The following is a 22,922-nucleotide window of genomic DNA, read 5'->3' as shown; positions in this document are numbered from 1 at the left end:
CAGGGCGGTGTGGACTGGCAGCCCGAGCCCTGACCCCGTCTGCGGGGGAGCTGGCAGCCGGACCCCCAGCGCTCCGTGCGGGGCTGGAAGCCCGAGCCCCAGGGAGAGCGGGGCAGGGCAGTTGGGGCCGGCAGCCCGAGCCCTGCCCCCATCAGCGCGGGAGACAGCAGCCTGAACCCCAGGGAGAGCAGGTCCGGATGCTGAACCAGACCTGAGATTTTATCTTTCTCCAGTGGTTCCAGACTTCCAAGATCTATGCAGAGCAAAGCAAGTGCATCCATCACACTGAGGAAATTTAAACTTAAATCCCTGGAAATATTCATTTTTAGGAGGGGGTTCACGAGATTTCACAATTTAGTGAAAGGGGTTTGCGGGCTGTTAGAGTTTGGGAACCACTGATCTACACAAACATTGTGCCCGACTACCACCCCCTTTCCTCCAATTTCACCTGCAAAGTCTTCTCTTAGACACAAAGGGCTAGAGTCACAAAAGATTCTAGGTGGCTAAATCCCAGAATCAGGACCTACGGGGGGGTCACAAAAGCCCCCCTCAGCTGCTCCTGAACACTGTAGGCACCTAAAATCACTCTGTGCACCTAAATACTTACAGTAGAAGATCCCTAGGCAGCCTATGCCTCTGAGCATATACACTGAAGCTCCACACCAGGCATCCGGACACCTACCCCCAGAGCGATGCATGAACCGGGGGAAGATAGGCATTCCTCCACCTAACTCACCTATAGTGCCTGATCCGGTAGCCATGCTCAGACCTCACCTAGCAGGTCAGGCCACTATAGAACAGCTTACACAAAATGATGGCAGTGCAGGAAGACTCTTAGCCCAGTACTCACCTGGGATCTGGGAGACTCCCCCAGCTCCAGTCCCCCCTCCACTAGAAGAGGAGAAGGGATCTGAACAGGGATATACCTCTCAAGAGAGCACCTATACTGCTGAGCTATGGGATATTCCAAGGTAGGGCACCCTCTGTCTCTCCTGTTATAGAGCCAGAGCAGAACAGCTTCCATTAAAAAATCATATGAGCAGGACAGGGGGACTGGATCCTGGGTCCCCCACCATGGTGCTCTAACCACCAGGCTACAGAGTCATTCTCCTGCTCGCTCGCTCTCTGGCCCAATTATTTATCCGCAGTGGAATGGCTCCAACAGAAGAGACAGAGCACAGAAAGACAGGGCACCCTACGTGAGCGTGTCCCATAACTCAGTGGTTAGAGCATGCACCTGAGAGGTGGCAGACCCCAGTTCAAATTCCTTCTCCCTCTCAGGCAGAGGGGGGACTTGGACTCGGGGTCTTCCATAGCCCAGGTGAGTACCCCAGCCACTGTGCTAAAAGTTATGAGGGAAGTCATCCTCCTGCTCCTTTCTTTCCCCCTCCCCCCCAGGTTCTTGCAAAAACAGCCTAGACATCTAACACCAAGAGAGGGTTTGCAGTTGAGACTCCCAAGCAGAGGGATGCACCTCCCTGCCGTCTGGACTTAGGTGCCTATCTCTGAAGGAGGGGTGGGGCTTAGCACACCTCCACCCCCTTGGTTTGGCATCTCCCCTTGGCTAGCTTAGGCAAGGAGCCATCTAGCACGCTGGGTTTTGAGAATCCTCTCTCCTCCCATTCATTGTATGGGGAGCCTAGAAGCCAAATTAAGGCTTTAAGAAGCCCGGTGATTTTCTAGGTGCCTAAAAGTTAGGTGTGGTGACGCTGAGCATCGCCATGCCTTAGTTTCTTTGTGAATCTAACCCACACTTAGCCAAGCTGTATGTGCAAGGGGTGAGCATGCATTTTTCTATATAAACTACTATCCTCACATTTGAAAGTTCATCCCTTTGTGTCCCTCAAATACCTTCTTTAACATGTTTCAGAGTAGCAGCCGTGTTAGTCTGTATCCGCAAAAAGAACAGGAGTACTTGTGGCACCTTAGAGACTAACAAATTTATTAGAGCATAAGCTTTCGTGGGCTACAACCCACTTCTTCGGATGCATCCGAAGAAGTGGGTTGTAGCCCACGAAAGCTTATGCTCTAATAAATTTGTTAGTCTCTAAGGTGCCACAAGTACTCCTGTTCTTCTTTAACATGTTTTTCAAAACCTAACCTATGACAGGTGCAGGTAGGAATGATAAGTCCTCACATACAAATACAATCAAACATGGTAACTTGCCGCTTGCCATTCTTCTGTGCTCGTTTTTAAGCAGGTTTCATTTTACTAGTTCATATTGCTTCATTTCGCTTGAGGAGATATAGCTAATTATTTAGACCATAATCCATACCTGAAAGTAGGTTAACTGAGTGGTACTTCAATAAGATGCAAGTAGTCCTTGATTTCATTTAGGTTTACAGGTGACGCATTTCGTGCATATATTTTTAGGATGCACTGAAAGACTGTCCTTCAGTTTTTATTTTACAGAAGAGGAAAACTTAGTTATTCTTAAAGTTCTATTTCCTGAAGTTCAGAATAATGTCATTCACATTTTAGATTAACCATTGGGAATCCATGTACGCCCAGAGCATGACAGCACAAACACTGATACTCCCATTCATAAAATCTGAATAGTCCGTACATTTCAATTGAATGAACACAGAATCATAAAAATGCAGGACTGGAAGGGACCTCGATAGCTCATCCAGTCCACTCCCCTGAACTGAAGCAGCACTAAGTATTATCTAAACCATCCCTGACAGGAGTTTGTCTAACCTGTTCTTAAAACCCCCCCATGAGGTAGATTCCACAACCTTCCTAGGTAATTTGTTCCAATGTTTATCTACCCTTACAGTTAGGAAGTTTTTCCAAATGTCTAACCTAAATCTCCCTTGCTGCAATTTAAGCCCATTATTTCTTGTCCTGTCCTCAGTGGATAATGAGAACAATTTATCACCCCATCTTTTATGTACTTGAAGACTGTTATGTCCTCCCCTCAGTCTTCTCTTCTCCAGACTAAACAACCCCCCCCCTTCCTCCCCCCAATCTTTCCTTGCAGGTCATGTTTTCTAGACCTTTAATCATTTGTGTTGCTCTCCTCTGGACTTTCTCCAATTTGTCCACATCTTTCCCCAAAGCATGGTGCACAGAACTGGCCACAGTACTCTAGTTGAAACCAACTGTGCTGAGTAGAGTGGAAGAATTACTTCTCGTGTCTTGCCTACACACACATCCCAGAGTGATGCATACAGAAACCATAACATAATTGTAATCCAATAAAAGAAACAGCATTATTTTTAGAGATTTTAACAGAAGTCAGCATGCTTACAGACAGAAAGATCAGTTTACACTGATAATTTAATAATCCTGAAGTCCCTAACTATACAGGACTCCTGTGTAAGACCTTACTGGTGATTTAATAACCTAGTGTATGAATGCCTGTTTTCACATCCAGAAGTATCGTGAATATTCATTTACTGCCTGGAGACAGGGCCGGCTCTAGGATTTTTGCCGCCCCAAGCAAACACAATTTTGGCCGCCCCCCCCCCCCCGTTTTTTAATTACCCCACCCCTGGCCCCACCTAAACTCCTCCCCTTCCCCAAATCCCCAGCCCTGCCTCCTCCCCCCAGGCTCTCAAGCCTCGGAGGGAGGGGGAGAAGCGGCGCCCGCGCCGCGGCCACTTGGAGTCTCCCCCTCCCTCCCAGGTTTGAGAGCCTGGGAGGGAGGGGGAGACCCCGAGCAGCCGCGGCGCGCGAAACAGCTGTTTCGCGCGCCACTGCTCCCCCTCCCTCCCAGGCTTGAGAGCCTGGGAGGGAGGGCGAGTAGCGGCGCGCGAGCGGCAGCAGCAGCGGAGGTGAGCTAGGGCGACCGGGGCACATTTTTAGGGGCGGCATTCTGGCGCCGGCCGTGCCGCCCCTAAAAATGTGCCGCCCCAAGCACCAGCTTGTTTTGCTGGTGCCTAGAGCCGGCCCTGCCTGGAGAACACACTGGTCTAAATCCCAACTCTGAAAAAAATCTGTAAGTAGCACAATTTATAGTCTGCTTTTGCTATTTTAAAAAAGGGTTCCTCTGCACCATTGCAGCCATATTGATAATGTTATGGAGCATCTCTCAGGAGAGGACAAGAAATGGGTAATAAAGAGATGTAGACAGCATCCCACAATTGGATGGCTAAGGGACAAACACACATGGCAAAGGGCCCTGGAGCCATCCCAGTCAATGGTAGTTCTGAGCAAGGGTGTTCTTCCCCCCCCCCCCACTTATGAATGAAGCATCATTGTATAATGACTCCTGTTCCCCAACATCCTCCTGTATTGAAGGTGGACTTGGACCATCACCAGGGATCTGAAGACACTCCCCAGATTTTTGAGTGCTCCAATTCCAGATTGGAATTTCACATCCAAGGCTCATGTATGTCCTGGAAGAACTCAGTTCCCACTTTTAACCAGTTGTACCTGCTCATACCAATCTGCTTTCTAGTCATAACCAAAAGCCAAGGAGTCATTTCAGATATTTATTTCAAAAAACGTATTTGCTAAAAGAGAAAAACAATAAACAATCCAATGCTACATTACAGTTTTGATAGATAAAGGGAATAAATAGTTTTCTTAATGAAGTGCAAGAGATCAGCAAAGTGAAGAATGCTTAGCCAAATGGTTAAATGGAAACAGTATAGATTTGTATACAAATACCTCAACTACATTCTTCTTAAATAGATTAAATAACATTCATTGGCATCATCAAATGGCAAGAGATTCATCTCCCTTCACAGCAATAAATTCTCTCACTCATGGCTACTATGGCAATTTTAAAATTATGGCCCAAATTCAGTATTCAGTGACACCAGGGTTAATCCAGAGTAAATGGTTTATTACTGGTGTAAGGGAGATCCCAATATGACCTTCAAATTCCAAGGGTCAAGGCCAAATCCACAGCTGGCATAGCTTCTTTTAAGCTGTGGGATCACTTTCAAAACCCCACTTTTTATTCCAATAGGGAAACACAGACTTTTCCTCAGGATCCCCAATTTAAGACCCATTTCCCTTTTTTCCTGTAAACAAATGTTAACAAATAAGCTCCTGGTACCCAGTTAGCAATCTCTTCTAGGCTGCCACAACCAGAAACTCAAACAAGGAACTCCTTCTTGGGGTACTCTTAAAAGAATTTAATATAAGAGTCAATCTATACTTCCAAGCACCCTCGGCATCATGGCACCAGGTTCTCTCCTCGGAGCTGAACTCTCCATTTTTAATCTGCTTTATGTTGCAGTCATCAACTCCAGTGCAGCTTGGCTCAAGGTCCCAACCATGGCTGCTACCTCACCATGTTCATTACCAGGCAGCCTTGACTTACAGAGACACACAAAGTGCTTCTGAAATGATTGTACTACAGCAACGTTCACATTTTGTAGGATGCACTATGCTCCTTTAAGGGACCCAATCCCACTCTTACGGGGCAGGATCAGGCCCTGTGTTCGTAAGGTGCTGCCCAGGCGATTAAAGGACCTGCTGTTGAAGTGCAGTAGATACCTACCACGTCCCCATATGGCCCTGAGTACTTGCAGCTCTCACTGACCTCTCTGAGAGCTGAGGCTACTCAAGGGCTGCTGCAAGAATATTGCACTGTCACATTGTCTAGTTCACGTCAGCAGCGACTGTTCTCGATGCATAGGAGTATGTCACCTCTAATTCCTGCAGCACGGGCCTGAAGTGCTGTTCCACAGAGGCAGTTCGGGCTCCATAACGCAGTCCTGTTGCTACAGGACTAGATCAGATACCCCCAAGATTTGGCTGCTTGGGATGTCTTTGGTGTTACAAAGTTCTATTCTGACTTTGACTGGCTGTTACTTCTGATGGGTTTCGAACAAGACCTAGTGCAAAATGCAAGCTTCAGAAAAAAGAAAAACACATGACCTCCACTGAACAGTCCATTAAAAAGATAAAGAATCCAGGATATCAAGTCTCAGTAGTGGGGCAGGGAGAATTTGAGGCATTTGGCAAATTTTAAAGGATTCCATACGATTGTCTTAGTAAACCACGTGTGCTCCTTTTTAAGGATATTATTTGCAAATGTGATTCTAAACAAACAATTGCAAACCAGTTGAAACTAGAATCACAGCACAGCAGAACTTGCTGTATGAGTACAACTTGAACGATATACCCTGCAGTTACAAATTCCTTGGTGCTTTTTGCATCCAAGTTGACTCAATGTTTTTTGTTTGCACAGAACAATATCAATCCATTCGGATGGGTATTGTTTGAACAAAAAAGGACCAATTCCCATATCAGATACCCTTATTTGGCCATACTCTGCAGAACCAAAGGCCAATTTTTAAAAACATGACTCAATTTAGCTCCTATTATGAGATAATTGTATCAAGCATTTAAAACACAATGATCATGTGAAGCGGCTGAGATGTTTGAGTCTGAAAACGTGCAGTAACAAATTGTCATAGCCCCCTGTAAATACAATTTGTATTGCAATAAGTCATGCCACGTGACAGCTTTTTACATTGTATTGCTTATTTAGGAGATGTACCATGTACATTTTTTGGGCTTAGTCTTTCAACGGACAACTTCTCCCAGCTCCTCCCCGCCACAGAATTCAGTGGGAGCGACGTTCAGCAACTCTCAGAAAGCATTCAGGGCCGGATATACAGAGGGAGTTAAGCATCTACAGTCGCAGATGGGCATCTAGTGGGATTTTCAGAAGGGCGTAAGCAGGTTAAGTGCCATACTCCCATTAATATCAATGAGAATTAGGTGCTTAACCTGCTTAAGTGCTTTTGAAAATCCCACTAGGCACCCGTCTCCATTAGGTGCCTAAATACCTTTGAAAAGTCTCAGCCTTTGTGCCTCAGAGGATCAGCCCTGTGGGCCAAATCCTGCTCCCACTGACATCAATGGCAAAAAATATAGATTTCACTAATGCAGAATTGGGTCCTTTCTTTGACAAGAGACAGGGTCACATCCTTCTGTCTTTATTTATGTGATTAGTCCCATTGGGCTAAACTCTGCCGCAAGGGACAGATCCTGCCCCCATCAATATCAACAGCGTAGCTCCCATTGACTTCAACAGGAGCAGGCTCGGTGTCCCTATTACACCCATGTAAAGTCAGCCTAATTCTACTGGCTTGAACTGAAGCTCACCCTATAACTGACAGCAGAGTTTTGCCCATTGATTTAATGGGACCGCTTGAGAGCAGGAGTAGTTCACTTTTTGTTCTTCTACCAGTTTTTTAAAAGCCCTCTCAAGAAGGAACTCAATTTGGTCTAAGGGTAAAAAAATAATAATAATAATTCACATTTACAGACAAAGCCCTCCAACAATTAAAGAAGCCTTAACTCTGCCCACTGTGCATATATGTCGCCTGTAACACGGACCTACACAATACTGTAGTGCATTGACAGCAACCACAAAGGGGCAGAGCTCAGGCTTTAACTGAGAATGTTCACACTCTTTTTCGGGGCGTGTAAATATTTTTACATAGGTTCCCCATTTACGTATTGTAACTCTGTGCAAGAGTAAAAAGAAGAAAAACTCTCCACTTGCCTTTTTCATTGCATTCATGTAACGGTGCATACGCGATGAGACACGTTTGGGATGAACATTCCCTTTTCTTTCTGCCTTTGTCTGCAAGTGCAAATATTATTTTCACTGAGCTCTCCTTTCTATTTATTTCTTAAAAGTCGGCATCTGAATGAAAAGGATGGGATTCTGCTACACTTCGTTACATTCACATGACAGGACTTCTGAGAGATGTTTGGAATGAATGCAGGCCATTACTGAATATTGTCTAACATTTGAATTAGGCTCAGAACCTCTTTCTGCAATTAGATTAGGTCATTTGTTGTATTTTATTCACAGCCTGGAAAAGAAAGTGCAAGTGTACTCAACATCTGTATAGAGGCAATCAAAAACAGTGCTTTTGCCTCCCTTGCATCTCGTACTGGCTAGTTACTAAACCCTAAAGAGACAGTGGAAGCCATCATGCCCATATTATGTGACCACTGACTAATCCTACTAACCTAAAAAGGTACAAAGTTAGTCATGCAATTTATAGCTCAGATCTTGTACATTTGGTTCAGCGTTACTTAAATGCTAAAAGGATGGAATTAGAAAAAAAAATTCAAAAAAGAGGGCTTTTTGCCTGGTCTTATAGTTTCAACTACAACTGCATCTACAGGCGCTTTGAATGCTTTGCTTCCAACAGATCATTAGTACCTGTGTGGCAAGTGCATCGAAGTCACCTAGGCACCTGGTGAAAAATGGCATAGGAAAAATAAAGTCAGTGGGTTCCATCCTGCAAATCCTTACTCAAAGCCTTACTTCTGTGAGTAAGGGACTCAGACGCCATCTGTAGAAACAGACCCAGTTCTTGGATGAGTAAGTGCTGGCGGTATTGGGCCCCGTGATATCAGGTTTTAAATGTGCAGGTAGAAAAGCTTTTGCATACTATAGTATATACACAACTGTACCCCAGAATACATAGCATTGCTCTGATTCATAAGTGTATTTCAGCTTGGTTGTTGTTGTTTGTTACAGCTGGGGAGGGCTTGCTTTTCAGTCCCTCCGTCACACCTTTCGACACGTCGATGAACAGCAACCTCGGAGTCCATAGAGTCAGTAGGATTCTTTTGTACTCCTTTCGGAAATTCTGATTGAGAAGCCCGTATATCATAGCATTGAGACAGCTGTTAAAATAGGCCATGAAGTAACTCAGGACAAAGAGCCATTCTGGAATTTTTGGCACTACTTCTGAAGGATTAATAGAGACAGCAAGACCAATAAAGTTTAACGGCCCCCAACACACTGCAAAGAGGACAAAAACCACAAACATGGTCAAAAAATTCCGAACATCAGCTGCTCTTAGCTTCTGCCTGGAGTCTTGTCTTACCCGGTGCTTGACTTGAATCACCAAAATCCAAATCCGTAGGTAACAGAATGACACTATGGACAGGGGGACTATAAAATGAACAACTACCACTGTTATGGTGTACGATGTACTTACAGTCTGGGCAAAGGTGCAGGAATAAATCCGGGGATCATATCGCAGGGATCCAACAAAAAAGTTTGGCACAATTGCCACCACTGTCAGTATCCAGGTCAGGCAAAGATAGCAGCAGGTGTTCTTCAGGTTGAAGAGTTTATCGTACCAGAGGCTGTGGCAGATGTAGCAGTATCTGTTGATTGCTATGACTGTGATGTTAAAAATGGACCCAATGACACTTAAGCCCATGAGGAACCCACTGATTTGGCAGTGAATGTTTCCCAGTGTCCATCCATTATGGAAAATGGCACTCAAGATGAGAGGATAAGGGTACACCGCTACTACTAGGTCCGCTACAGACAGACTGACCACAAAGATGTTACCTACAAAAAAGGGAGAAGAGAGATTGTGACAGGTTAGTGTAGGTTTGTATATATCTATAGCAAAACTACAAACTCCAGTTTGTTTTGTGAATGCCAGTTTGATTGTAAAATGGTTCTGGGCCTTCACCTTGGCCCTGTACCCTCCCCATCTTGAGCTGAAAACCTCAGGTGGTGTCCGGAGAAGTTTCTGCAGTCAGCAAGGGCTAACAAAGGAAAGAGATCAAGGGTCATTAACCTGGATGTTCTCCCATTCAAATAGAAGCCCCTTAAGCACATAAGCTAGCCACTTCACAAAAAAACTACTTTTCCCAGGTGGGCTTTTAACCAAGCAACAGATCACTTGATGAGAGTCTTGATGCAGATAGGGGTGATCACCTGACAAAGGGGATTGCAACATTACAAAAAGGAGTCACTCCAGTATAAAGGGTGGGGAGCACACCAGGACCAGAGGCAGACAAGGAGGAATACTGGACCACTTGGAAAAGACATTGGCCAAAGGGCTCGTGGATTAGTGATGAAACAGACAGGGATTTGTGGGCAGGTTTTGTTGGGTTTTGTGGCTTTGTATAGCCCTTGTGCTGTCTACGAGTAAAGTGAGCGTGTGTTTACAAATTCCTAGGCAGAGTCTGTGTGTCCCTTGCTTTCACTGCCACAGAGTCCGCAAAGGGAGAAACTACACCAGAGGGTCCACAGTTTCAGTGGAACTCTGGGAGAGTTCAATAGCTGTTGGGGAGGCTTGGGAGAGCTGGTGTTTGTTTCACTCCCGGAGCTGGTGCTTGTACTGTGGGGTCCCCACTACCAAGAGGGGTATCAGACATGCGGTCTGCACCTGGAGTGTGCCTGCTGGCCCAGAGCCAGAAACTAAAATCTGCCCAGCCCTAGCAAACCAAGAGCACGTGGGACCCAAGGTTTGGGGCCAGTACACTAGCTTGGAGAAAGTTCACCAGGGAGAATTCTTTAGGATCGTAACAGAGACAACGGAGTTAGCATTGTCTTCAACAGAGCAGCTGTGAATAAAAAAAAAGTAATAATCATAGATCACTAAACTCCTCCCTTTACATTCAATAGTGAGAAAGACACACTTCGGATCCTGAGACTTTTCCCATCGATATTCTCATAAGAACGTTAATATTTTGTTTGCACAGCACCTAACACAGCGGGGCCATGTCCCTCAACAGGGCCTCAGAGCTACTGTTATACAAAGAATAATGAAAACGGACAGGCCAATCTCTCAGCTACCCCAGTGTAAATTTAGAGTAACTCCACTGAAGTTAGTGGAGCTACACTGGATTTCCACTGAAAGGAGAATTGCCGTAATTAGCCTCACAAAACATTGTTATTTGCCATTCATTCTGAACCCTCGGTATGATAATGGGTTCATCACAAGAGCTCACTTTTCTGAGTTACAGGAAAATCTTCAAGCTCCCTCTATTTTCCTCCCCAGAGAAAGGTTTCTAAGCTCACACAAGGGCTCTCCGATTCTAACCTCAAAGATGTAACACACAGCCCTGACAGCAGAGAACTTGGGAAGATATTAAATGCTAAGGTTAATTCTGTGCCAATCCCCATCCTCTGTCTTCTGTGAATCTCTTGCAGCTGTAATGGGAAATGTGAAAACTCACAAGAATCTGATCTTAGAAATAAAAAAAAAAGTGAATGCCTGTTGGTTTGCCTGCCTGTTGGTTTTAAGTGGCAAGGTGAAACCTACACCTGCTTATGGATTGAATTTTCCTCTTAAGAAGGGATCTTGCTTGGTTAAGAATCTTTCCCTTTTTTATGCTTACTCTGGGGTGGAATCCCACAATTGCTTAGATACAATATTTTCTTATGAACCTGGATTGCCATTGCAATAACCTCCACTATGGGACATCAGCAGTGTTTGAAGCCAGGACCTTCAGAACAGACCTCTACTGCTTGAGCTAGCAGCCATAGTAGGCCACCAGCTATGTGAACTAGAAACTAGAGGGGGATGTGACCTACATTCTAGAGGCCTGTTGCACAGTATTACATACGGTAAGATACAAGTGACTTGAGATGAACCCTTCGTGCCATCTCCACATAGTTTGCTTGCCAGCTCAGAGTTCTTGAGGTTCAACTGGACTTTTTTACTAAAGCTTCTCTCTGCCACGGTTTCCTCCTGACTGAAACGTTATCCCCTCTTTCTTCTGAAAATACTATGGTTCCAATTAATTCTTTGTCTTGCCGACATTGCTATCTATGCATTCTGTGAGAGCTGTATAACCTATTCTGCAGAGCAGCCACTAGAATGCAGCAGAGAGAGGAAGTGACTCTCAGCAATTGATAGCACCTGTCCAATGTGAGAAAGGTCTGCCTACTGCCTTGACAATGGAAGCATTAACCATGAAGTAAATATACTGGTTTCTGGAAAAGGTTTGAAAAGAAAAAGGAGCAGAGAAGAGGTTGGAAGGCCTGAAGTTAGGAACAAGAGCTCCAAAAAAAGGAGCTGCTTTTGGAGCCTAACCCCTTTGGGTTCGATATAGGTTTGTCTACACATGGGATTTTTCTGGAATAGTTATTGCACTTTAAATCTGAATTACCTTTCAGGTGTAGACAATTCCTTAGACTCCAACACCAGTCATCTTCTTCCTTTCAAAACAGAAGCACCTCCAGTGCCAGACTGGGCAGAGCGCAAAGCAGTGCTTAGACAAGAACATGACCAGGTACAGGCTGAGTTCAGCAAGGGGACAAGAGGATGAAATGTCACATTAGGGGAGGAGCAGGAGGAAGAGGTGGGATTCACACTTTATCATGTGCTACAAGTTTAGGGGAAAATTGCAAGGTGTAGAAGCAACAAAGGAAAGAAATAATCCAGTGAAGATAGAAAATGAGCAGAGAGTCAAAAATGCCAAACTTTTTGCAAGAAACTTTTCAAAATTATTTCTGAAGTTTCCCAGGAAATAAAGTTTCCCACTAAAATTTGTTATAAAAAGCCTCTGAGAAATTCTACTTTTGCTAGTTAGTAAAAAAAAAAAATTCCAAGGAAACAAAATATTTGTAATAATTGAAAAGCCATTTTTCATTTTAAAAGTTATGAGAATAGAAACAGTGAAAACGCATTAAACCAAAAATAACTGGAAAATTACAGGGGTTCTCTTGTCCCTCCCATCCCCCCCTTTTAAATTCCTCCTTAAAACCCACTTCTCCTACCAAGTCTCCCTGTATGGATCTCTCCTCGCTGACAAGGACCCCATGTGTTCTTGGATCTGAACAGTTTCCCATGTGGTGTATACGTTGGACTGTAAACTCTTTGGGGCAAACCCTCCTTTTTCGCTAAAGATGTAAAGCACTGTGTACACTTAGCATGAGGAAGAGGAGGAAAATGAAAACACAGAATAAGATCCCATCGTCGAGATCCCATCTCAGTCCACACTGCGGCTCAGGCAGCAGCACATATTGCTCATTTTTCCAAATCTGGTACATTTTGTGATGGGGAAACCTCTGCTACCCAGCTTGTCACTCAAACTAAAGCAGTGTATTGCTACTTCGCATAACTAGCAAGAGACTGAGCTCGTGGCATCTGTGGATATTACATCTCAGATAAGCAAGTTTGCTGTATATTCCATAGGGTAGGCTGGTGTTTGATTTATTTCCCAAAATAGACTGGACTTGGCGTCTTGGACAGACTTGCAGGAAAAAGTGGGGCAGAGGGGCTAGGAAACTCCATTATTTTCCAAGTGAACATCCCTTTGGTTCAGAGGGGTGAGCTACCAAAAGTTGTAGCCTCCCAACCTGGCAGATCTTTGGAATCAACAATGAGTCTTCGATGCTGGTTCTCCTGCTTTTGGCAGCAGGGATATGCTCATTCAGCAGCCAGTGTCACTGGTAGAGTTCTACAGAGGAGCAACCGCAGAGGTGCCCACGGGAAGAGCCATGAAGAGGAGTTGATAATGTTGTTTAATCCTAGCTACCAATCAAATAGCTACTCAGATAGCCAGACTGTGGAGTCAGCTAGGGACAGTGCACTTGAAAAAAGCTACCTCCATGCCTCTACCTCTAAAATACAGGGAAGAACCAGTGGAACGCCAGCAGAGGGCATGCTTAACTATTATGGTCTGTACTTGCTACAGGCAGCATCTCAACCCATTGATCAGTTTCATAAATTCAAATCCCAGTGTCAGTGCGACTACCAGAGTCTCTCAAAAGGTTTCAAGATAATTGAGCAAACTCTACAAAGATCTCTCTGTGTAGTGATGTGACATCCATAACCAGGCTTCCAGAGATCTATGTTCAGCTACAATCATTGGCTACGGTGTTGCTGCAAATGCTATAGGCTAATCCAAAATCAAGCTGCAGTTAGATGGTTGGCTTGGATCATTTCTATTTTTAGTCCAAACAAAGTCACCAGGACTGGCCAACAGTTCATGTCAGGATGAAAGGGCAGCTCGATCCCCCCCTCCCCCAATCTGAAAACAAGAATCCAGACTCAAGAATGGTTCATGGTGACTTAGGGCTAGTCTACACTTACCGGGTAGTTCGACGGCTGCGGATCGAAGTTCCGAGTTCGATTTATCGCGTCTGGTGTGGACGCGATAAATCGAACCAGGAAGTGATCCCCGTCGACTGCGGTACTCCAGCTAGACGAGAGGAGTACCGCGAAGTCGACGGGGGAGCCTGCCTGCCGCGTGTGGACCGCGTCTGAACCGCGGTAAGTTCGAAGTAAGGTATGTCGAATTCAGCTACGTTATTCACGTAGCTGAATTTGCGTACCTTACTTCGACTTGGGGGGTAAGTGTAGACCAAGCCTTTGAGTCTGGAGCTCGGCTGACAATACGAGTAATTTTTAAAGAAAAGTTATTAAAGCCCATGTAAAGTGCTAACATCTTTGACCCATTATGCACAGGGCCTGCATCAAAATGAATGTTCCCGATAAACCTTTTCCAATTCCTGCTAACAATCACTTCTTGACTCCAAGATGCTGCGGAGTTCCTTGTGATCTAAAGTGACAATATTATTTCTCTAACCCAAAAACACCCAAACCAGGTTGTTGCCCAGAATCCTTATCTTTATGCTCTCTAATCACAGCACCTCAGTGCAATGCCAAGTGCTTCAATGCCATCTACATTCCCTCTCGCTTGGTCAGTTTTCCTAACATAACTTATGACCCTCTACTACAATATCCTTTTAAAACCATGTGCGTATTTTAGGTTCATCTAAGGACATTATTTACTTCTGCTTCTGTTGAGCTTCAGTGCAGTTTTTCTGCTGATTTCACACTTCATTCAGAGCCTTCTAAAATGAAGTCACCGATCCTGACTCTCTGATAGACTTAATTCTGTCATGCGCAGAAACGTTCATGCTCTGGCTAACTCTCCATCACATGGAAGTGGATGGTAGCCCTTCCCAGGACAGTTCTACTCAGTCTTGCTCTGCGCCACAATATTGCCTCTTCTATGCTCTCCCTGCATTGAAGAATTTCTCTGATCAGTTTACCATGAAAATCAAGCTTTCATTTTCAATCGCTTTTCTGGCCTGGATGGCTGTAAATATTGCCTTCCATTGTGCACTGATGTAGTGGTGTTTTACCGAGTCTGCAGACAGATGGAAAACACAAGGCACCACGTGGAGCCACCAGAACTGCGGGGGTTCTTCTGCATTGTTCAGGAGGGTGCTGGCAGAAGGATGGCCCCAGCCAGGCCCCATCTTACCTCCTCCCCCCAGTACAGAAGTGCCTGCTTTGGCTGCCTCTGCACCTCCACACTAGGTATTGGAGTAGGTCATCAACTCGTTTCACATAGCACACCAAATCACCACCACCAATTAGTACCTATTGCTCATTACCCAGGCAGTACATTGTACACCAGATATGTACACTTAAGTGTGTGAAATGTACAGACATAAGAGACATGGCCCCTGCCCTGAAGAACTTAAAATATTTACATATAAACACACAAGAGGTAACTGACAAGAGGAGGGGGAAATGAGATCATAATAAAATCATGTAATTGCTGTGCATTCCAAAGCATCAGCTTCACTGCACAATGGGTATTTCACATCCTGTTTCATACCTTTAGCATCACTTAAGTATACATAGAAGTAACAGAGATATTACAAGCCAGGGAGAGACAAGCCACACTACCAGTGATCCTGGCAAAGAATTCATGGCTGCGCTAGTACAGACAGGCTGCCACGGCAGTTGGGATAACCCTCAGTCTAGATATCCCCTCCCTGAGATGGCACGTCAGCAGGCTTAACCGCAAACCCACCAAAAGTCAAGAGAAAGACTTCCATTGACATCAATGGGCTTCGAATCAGGCACCAAATCATTTTGCAGCCCCCGGAGAAGTAGTGGTACCAGGCTCTGAATTTTGCTCATATCTGCTCACAAAATTGGGGTGGTTGAGTAAAAGGGGAATCAAATCAGAGAGAAAATTAGATGAAAATATGAAGTTCCCGGAAAGGGGGAGGGGTGAGTTATTTGATTGTGTTATATATTGGAATATACAAGAATGTTTGTTATTCAGATACTGTTTTCTTTGTGCATCACTATGAGCACCTGGGTGAGGAGAAGGAGAGATGGCTTTATTAGAAATAAGGTTTAAAATAATAAAGATATCCCATTTGTACTGAGCTAAAACCAGCCTCTCTCCTGTTTGCTCTTGCTCTCCGAAATCTCTGCTCTCATGCCTGCCGGAAAGCCCAGTGCCAAGAGGATGGACGTCAGAATCCTGGAAACAAGGTCAGGAATTTTAAACCAAGCGCCATTTCAGAAAAACTAACCCTGGATTTATTTTTGATGGGACGTTGACTCGCTTAAATAGTTCTCACTGACTTTATGGAGGGTGTGGACTGGAAGTCCGTTTCCAGTAGCAAAAAGGTCTTGAAATTTACTAATTATCAAAGGCAGAGTCCTAGAAACTCCAGTAGCATTACACAGACTTTAGAATCAGACTGATATTGTAGGATGGTGTTTTCTTAATAAATATAAGCAAAGGTTTTAAACCCGGGGCCTACATTTATGCTTTTTATATAAAAGTGGCTTGATTTTCAGAAGTGGTAAGCACCCAGAAATTGAAGTCAGTCAGAGCTGCATGCACTGAGCACCTTCCGGGGAAGGGTAGATGGGGGGGGGGGGAGCAAAAAAAAAATGAGGACAATTAGGCTTAAAACATGCATTTAAAAATCTAGCTTTAGGCCATAGGCTTTGAAAGTTTTGGTCATATTTTAAGTCATTAATAGCTCTTCCATCAAGAGGAATGTACCTTGTACCTCCCAATGCACTGACAGCTTGGGGCTTTTCTACACACAAACTGGTACCAAAACCAACTAAACAGGTTGTTATTTTGGTGTAAGGCTGCATGTGGACCCTTATTTCAAGTTAAGGGTATCTTAAGATTCTTAGGCACTCTATGGGGGTGAGATTTCTAAAGCGCACCAACGTGTTGCACATTAATTGGTCCATGCAAATCCTCTTGGTGCATTTTAACAGTGCATTTTAACAGTGCTGTTTGAAACAGTACTATGTTAAAATGCACTAGTGCGCACCAGCAGGGTCTACACAGACCAATTCATGTGCTACACGTTAGCGCACTTGAGAAATCCCACCCCCAGAGAGTGCATTACCTCACCATATAGACAAGCCCTTATTTTGATTTAGTCTAACTAGGATTCCTAATTGATTTGTACTCACAGATGCTCTTAATCTGAACTAAGTGCTGACACAGATTTGCAATAAAATAACAAAAGTGTGAATTAAACTCGATGTAGTTATTTCAGTGCCTGTTTGATTATACTGAACATGTCTGTACACACAGCACCTCCTCACCCCCACTCCCCACGCATCCTTGATGATTAAATTCCCTATTTTCCAAAAGGCTTCTCACAGCTGGATTTTGTTAAGGACCCAGTCCTGCAACTCTTACTCAACCAAGTAGCCCCAGTGACGTTAAGCCTTCCACCCTAATTTCTAAAGGAGCATTCATGATGTGAGTGTAATTTTGCGGAAGCAAAAGGTAGAACCTCAGCTGGTGGAAATGGCCGTTGCTCCATTTGCACCAACACCGCTACACCAGTTTATACCAGCTGAGGATCTGGGCCTTCAAATGTTTGTCACAAGAGCCCTACAACACTTATGCAAGCAGCCCTACTGAGTCCAACAGGATTGCTCACATGAATAAGAACTTCTCATGCAAGAAGAAGGGGCCTTAGCAGGATGAGGCCTCGTGTGGTCAGGCACTCACTGAAGTCAATTGGCAGGATGCTGATTTCTTCCTTACCTTATAGTAAATGAGATCAGAATCTAGCTCTATGAGGCTGCTCAGGAAAGTACAGGTGTGTAGGATGGGGCTGCCAGTCTGTACCGACTTCTAATTTATAAAGCTCCATTTAATATTAAAGGTAGCCTAGAGCTAACTATCACTCAGTTGTCAGTATAGAATCCTTTTACATTTCCCCCCCCCTTAAGCACTTTAGAATCCTGCTTGCAAATAATACATTTATACCTTCCTAGCAGGAAATTCTCGTAAATCACCATTACCAGCTGTTTCCCTCAAATTAGCCTCAGATGTATTTTGATCTCATGTAAGAGAAAGCACATATATGCACGTGCACAAGCAAACACAATGGGAATGGGAATGGAAATGCAAGTTTTAGGATATGCGCGGTATACCAGTAATACATAGCTATATATTGGTTTTGACTGTCGTCTAATATAAACAGAAGTTATTGCATCTCTTTATGCCAGAAATCCAAACAGCTATTAAAATTAGGGTTAATATGGGAATGGTATAATACAAGCCACACTTCAGTTCTTTTAAAGTTGCATGTTCTGCACATTGCAGTTTGGATCCAGGGGCCCAATATGTGAAATTCTTCTTTGGCAATCTGTCAGCATTCTTAAGGCTGCACCCAACTTCCATACAAATGTGCATCATTTTCATCAGAGAATAAATAACCATCAAAATACAAATGAGCACTGTATTTTCACGGTTCGCCTTGATGGATTAATAGAAAATACTTGATGTTTGAGTTCTAATTGAGGAGCTCTCTCTTTTCCTTGCAATTACACAGGCAGTAGTCATGGGCCATGAGTCCATATTTGGCCCTCTGGCTGCATTTTAGCAATCCCTGATTCAAATACTGGATGGGAAAAAAACCTCAGACCCACCCACTTGGGAGGAACTGCCATTCTCTAAACTGGCACTGTTGGATACACCTGAACAAGTCAGATGAAAGGCAAGTAATTACCTTGTCCTTTTTTGTCCATACAAAGCTCTGCTTCCACACACAGACACCCCGCCTCCACATTCCTTCATCAAGGAAACTGAAATATTATAAAATTATGTTAGACTGAGAATATAAAAAAAAAAAAAAAAGATACAGATGTTGCATAGATTCGAAAGGCAGAAGGGACCATTATGATCAGTCTGACCTGACAGGCCATAGAACTTCCCCACAATAATTCCTAGAGCAGACCTTTTAGAAAAACATCCAATCCTGATTTAAAATTGTAACTGATGGAGAATCCACCACGACCCTTGGTAAATTGTTCCAATGGTTAATAACTCTCACTGTTAAATTTGCGCCTTATTTCAAATCCAAATTTATCTAGCTACAACTTCCAGCTATTGGATCGTGTTATATCTTTTCCTGCTAGATTGAAGGCCCATTGTTAGATATTTGTTCCCTATGTAGGTACAGACTAATCAAGTCATCCTTTAACCTTCTCTTTGTTAAGCTAAATAGACTGAGCTCCTTGGGTCTATAGATATAAGGCATGTTTTCTAATCTAATTTTTTGTGGCTCTTCTTTGAGCTCCCTCCAATTTATCAACATCTTTCTTGAATTCCAGGCACCAGAACTGGACACAGTATTCTGACAGCAGTTGCACTGGTACTAACTACAGGGGTAAAATAGCCTCTCTAGCCCTTGTCCAGATTCCCGTTTATGCGGGATCACATTAGCTCTTTTGGCCAAAGCATCACAGTGGGAGCTCATGTTTAGCTGATTATCCACTGCAACCCCCAAATCTTTTGCAGAGTCACTGCTTCCCAAGATAGAGTCCCCTATCCTGTAAGTATGACTTACATTCTTTGTACTTAAATGTATACATTTAGCCATATTAAAATGCATATTATTTGCAGCTTGAAAGAAATACCAACAATTCTATTCTTTCCTCACACAAACCTGGCAGCAAACCTTGAAACGTCCTTTTTATCATGGAAATAAAAAAAGAAACACTGATAAACTACTGGCAACTTGTTAGATTGAGATCAAATTCATTTGTTTATTTCATTTTTTATCATAACCAGAACAACTAAAGATATCCCCCAGCAGGCACAAAAGTCTATGATAGTAAAAACACACCAAGACACACAATGACAAAGCTAAAGGTTTCTGGGGGTGATTGATTTGACAAAGCTCCTACTAATGTCACATAATCAAAAGCATTTTAAACAATAAGCTTCCACTCTCAGATTTTACAGAAAAATAGAAACATGTTTGAAAGAAATATAAATTAGAGTTAAGGCTAAAAGACCAAACAGAAAGAGGCGAATCTAAGGCTCAGCAAACAATTTCACCGGCCATCACTGTGAAGGAGGCTTATTATAACCTAATGCAAGGTTTTTAGCCTACCAAAGCTTGTGTAAGCTGCAAAAAGGAAACAAATTAAATGTTTTCCCCAAGCAAACTATAAGGTCATAAAAGTTTTGTTCAGCACATGACAACAATCTCTTCATTAGCTTTGATATTCCCCCTCCCCCAATGTTTTTGACTGCCATTTGATGCATGTTCACTTGTATGTCACTGACCTCCATTCTACTGACATAACAGATCAGTTCTCTAAAGTAAAGGAAAATTCATACAAATAGCTTCCAGAAAGCTACATTAGCTCTCCTCTTTCACATTCTACAGACACCACAGAGCACTAATACTCTGTGGTAGTAACTGTCAGCTATGATGTGTTGGGCTAGTAAAAGTAATACTGTAGTATTATTTGGGCCTCACCCTGCAAGCCCTTACTGTAATTAGGGTTGCCAGGCGACTGGTTTTCAACTGGAACACCTGGTCGAAAAGGGATCCTGGCAGCTCCGGTCGGCATCACCGACTGGGCCGCTAAAAGTCCGATCAGCGGCGCAGCGGGGGCCCGGGGCTAAGCCAGGCTCCCTGCCTGCCCTAGTTCACCCGGCTCCTGGAAGCGGCCGCCAGGGCCTTGCGGCCCTTAGGTACATGGGCAGCCAGGGCCCCAGGGCCGACTCTGCAGGTCCCATTGGCCAGGAACCGCAGCCAATGGGAGCTGCGGAGGCAGCACCTGCAGGTGCGAGGCAGCACACGGAGCCTCCTTGGCCACCCATGCACCTAGGGGTTGCACTGCAGGGACCTGGTGGCCGCTTCCTGGGAGCCGCGGTAAGCACCGCCGGGACCCCGCACCCGTGACCCCTTCCGCCCCCACCACAGATCCTGCACTCCCAGAGTCCTCACCTCCTCCCCTGCACCCCAACCCCCTGCCCCAGCCCAGAGCCCTCTTCCGCACCCCAAACCCCTCATCCACGGCCCCACCCCAGAGCCTGCACCCCAAGCCGGAGTCCTCATCCCCCTTTCCCCCCCGAACCCTAACCCCCTGCCCCAGCCTGGATAAAGTAAGTGAGGGTGGGGGAGAGCGAGCGACGGAGGGAGGGGGGGATGGAGTGAGCAGGGCAGAGCCTCGGAGAAGGGGTGGGGCAGGGCAGGGGTGTTCAGTTTTGTGCCATTAGAAAGTTGGCAACCCTAACTGTAGTATGTAGGGCTTGCATTATTGCCTCAGGCCTGGTCAACACTGAAAACTTCTACTGTCATAGCTATGTTGGTCAGGGTGTGGGGGGGGGAAAAAAAAACCACACAGTCCCTCAGTGACAGAGCTATAACCACAAAACCCCCAGAAGAGTGCTTCTATGGGCACAACGTCATTCAGGGAGGTTGTGTTCCTACACTGTCAGAAAAACTCTATCAGTATACACTGCATCTACCATAGGGGGCTCTGCCACATAGCTATGTCGACATAGGCTCCACAGTGTAGCTATAGCCTCAGTGGGGCTAACGATTCATTTGAACAACGATCACATGCTTGAGTAAGGGGTTTTTAGGAACAGTCCTTCCATAAAGGGACTAGGATCAATTCCATTATCACATACAAATATAGCGTTTTAAGGACTGTAGCGGGGTACTTAGCCCGCTCCTGACTGAGGGGTTTAAAACTGCCCTGGCAGAGGGCTGGGGCAAAGGGAAAAGCTACTGGGCTGATTGGGGAAGTAGCCACAGCTGGGATGCCCCAATCAGGCCACAGCTGGCCTGTATAAAAAGGCTGGGAGCCAGGCACTCAGCAGTCTCTCTCTGCACTCAGAGAGAGAGAGAGGAGAGGAGAGGCAGGCAGGCAGGCAGGCAGGCAGGCCGGGCTGCAGGGGCTAGAGATAGCGTACCTGAGTGGAGCAGGGCTGGGGAAAGGAGGAGCTGGGGAGCTCCAGCCTGGAGAGCCCCAGGCTGTGGCCTAGCGGAAGGCCAAGGGGTACTGGGGGTTGCAGAGAGCAGCCCAGGGCTAGGCCAAGGCAGCAGGTACAAACCCTCCTTGCCAGTGATGAGTGGCCTATACTGCAGTCTGCCCCAGGGAGCGGGGGCTAGTTGGTGACTGGCTGTGGCCTAGTGCTGAGGCAAGGTGGGGATAGTGGGTGGGGGTTCCCCAGGGAGGGGAGACCTAGCGTGTGGGTACTGCCAGGGGGCAGCACCCAGAGCAAAGGAGACCGGGGTCCTGGGAGGGACACGGGAGCTGAGAAGGAGAGAACGAGTCGGATCACCGGCCTGCAGAGGGCGCTCCAAAGGCTGGTGAGCTAATTCCCTGGACGACCAGTAGGAGGCGCCGCGGGGGTGAGTCCGGCCCTCTTACAGGACACTGTTATAACATACATGGTGCGGGTGGATGACACTGAGCAAATTAAATAGAAGTAAGTGAAAAGCCTATGTAAGGCAGGTTAATTCCATATTCCACAAACGCTCGTTCAGTACTCTAGCTGCGCATTTAAGAAGTCAATAAAAAAAAAATCAATTCTCTGAGGTTATTTCTACATCAGGATATAGGTTAGGATAAAGTGTAGTTTCATGTAGGCAATGTAAATGACCTGTCAAATGTTCCAGAATTCTGGCTGTGCAGCGTAAAATGATACAGAGGTAATGAATGGACAGTAAAGGGGAGATCTCATAATGGTCTATGCATCTGTGGGAGGTAAGGTTAAAGAAAATGGAACTATCTGAATTCAAGGACACAGTGAAGGTCCTTCCAAATATGAAAGCTTAATGCTGATACTCCAGATTAATTCAACTTTTTCCTTTCCTGCAGTGAAGGGCCTTTGAGATATGTTGGAATAATTCAAAAGTCATTGAATGGCTGGGGTCAATAGGTGTTCTTCTATGGGTATGCTTTGAGATACCTACTGCTTCAGAGCTTTTTCCTCACTTTAATGACCATTCCTTAAAGATAGAACTATCAATGCTGCTTCCTGCACCAAATGAATGCAGGTTTGGTCCCTCTCTAACTGAGCATGCCGCTTCTGGAATGAAGTCGTACTACAGTATACCATCAGAAAGCCTGCCATGCTAAGTCTGAATTTCTACCTGGGCTTTTGGGATGGCCATACA

The 22,922-nt window shown here is 45.0% G+C and overlaps 1 protein-coding gene across 1 annotated transcript in view; it reads right to left on the bottom strand.

The window, feature by feature from the left end:
• Positions 1–8,430: 8,430 nt before the first annotated feature.
• GPR50 (G protein-coupled receptor 50) overlaps positions 8,431–22,922 on the bottom strand; it is a 66,311-nt gene continuing 51,819 nt past the window's right edge. The window contains exon 2 of the mRNA XM_065410918.1: positions 8,431–9,299. Within this exon, the coding sequence (XP_065266990.1) occupies positions 8,431–9,299 (869 nt within the window). The remainder of the gene's footprint in view (positions 9,300–22,922) is intronic.

Source organism: Emys orbicularis, chromosome 9, assembly GCF_028017835.1.
Source record: "Emys orbicularis isolate rEmyOrb1 chromosome 9, rEmyOrb1.hap1, whole genome shotgun sequence".
Classification (NCBI taxonomy): domain Eukaryota; kingdom Metazoa; phylum Chordata; order Testudines; family Emydidae; genus Emys; species Emys orbicularis.
This window is presented reverse-complemented; position numbering and strand designations above follow the sequence as displayed.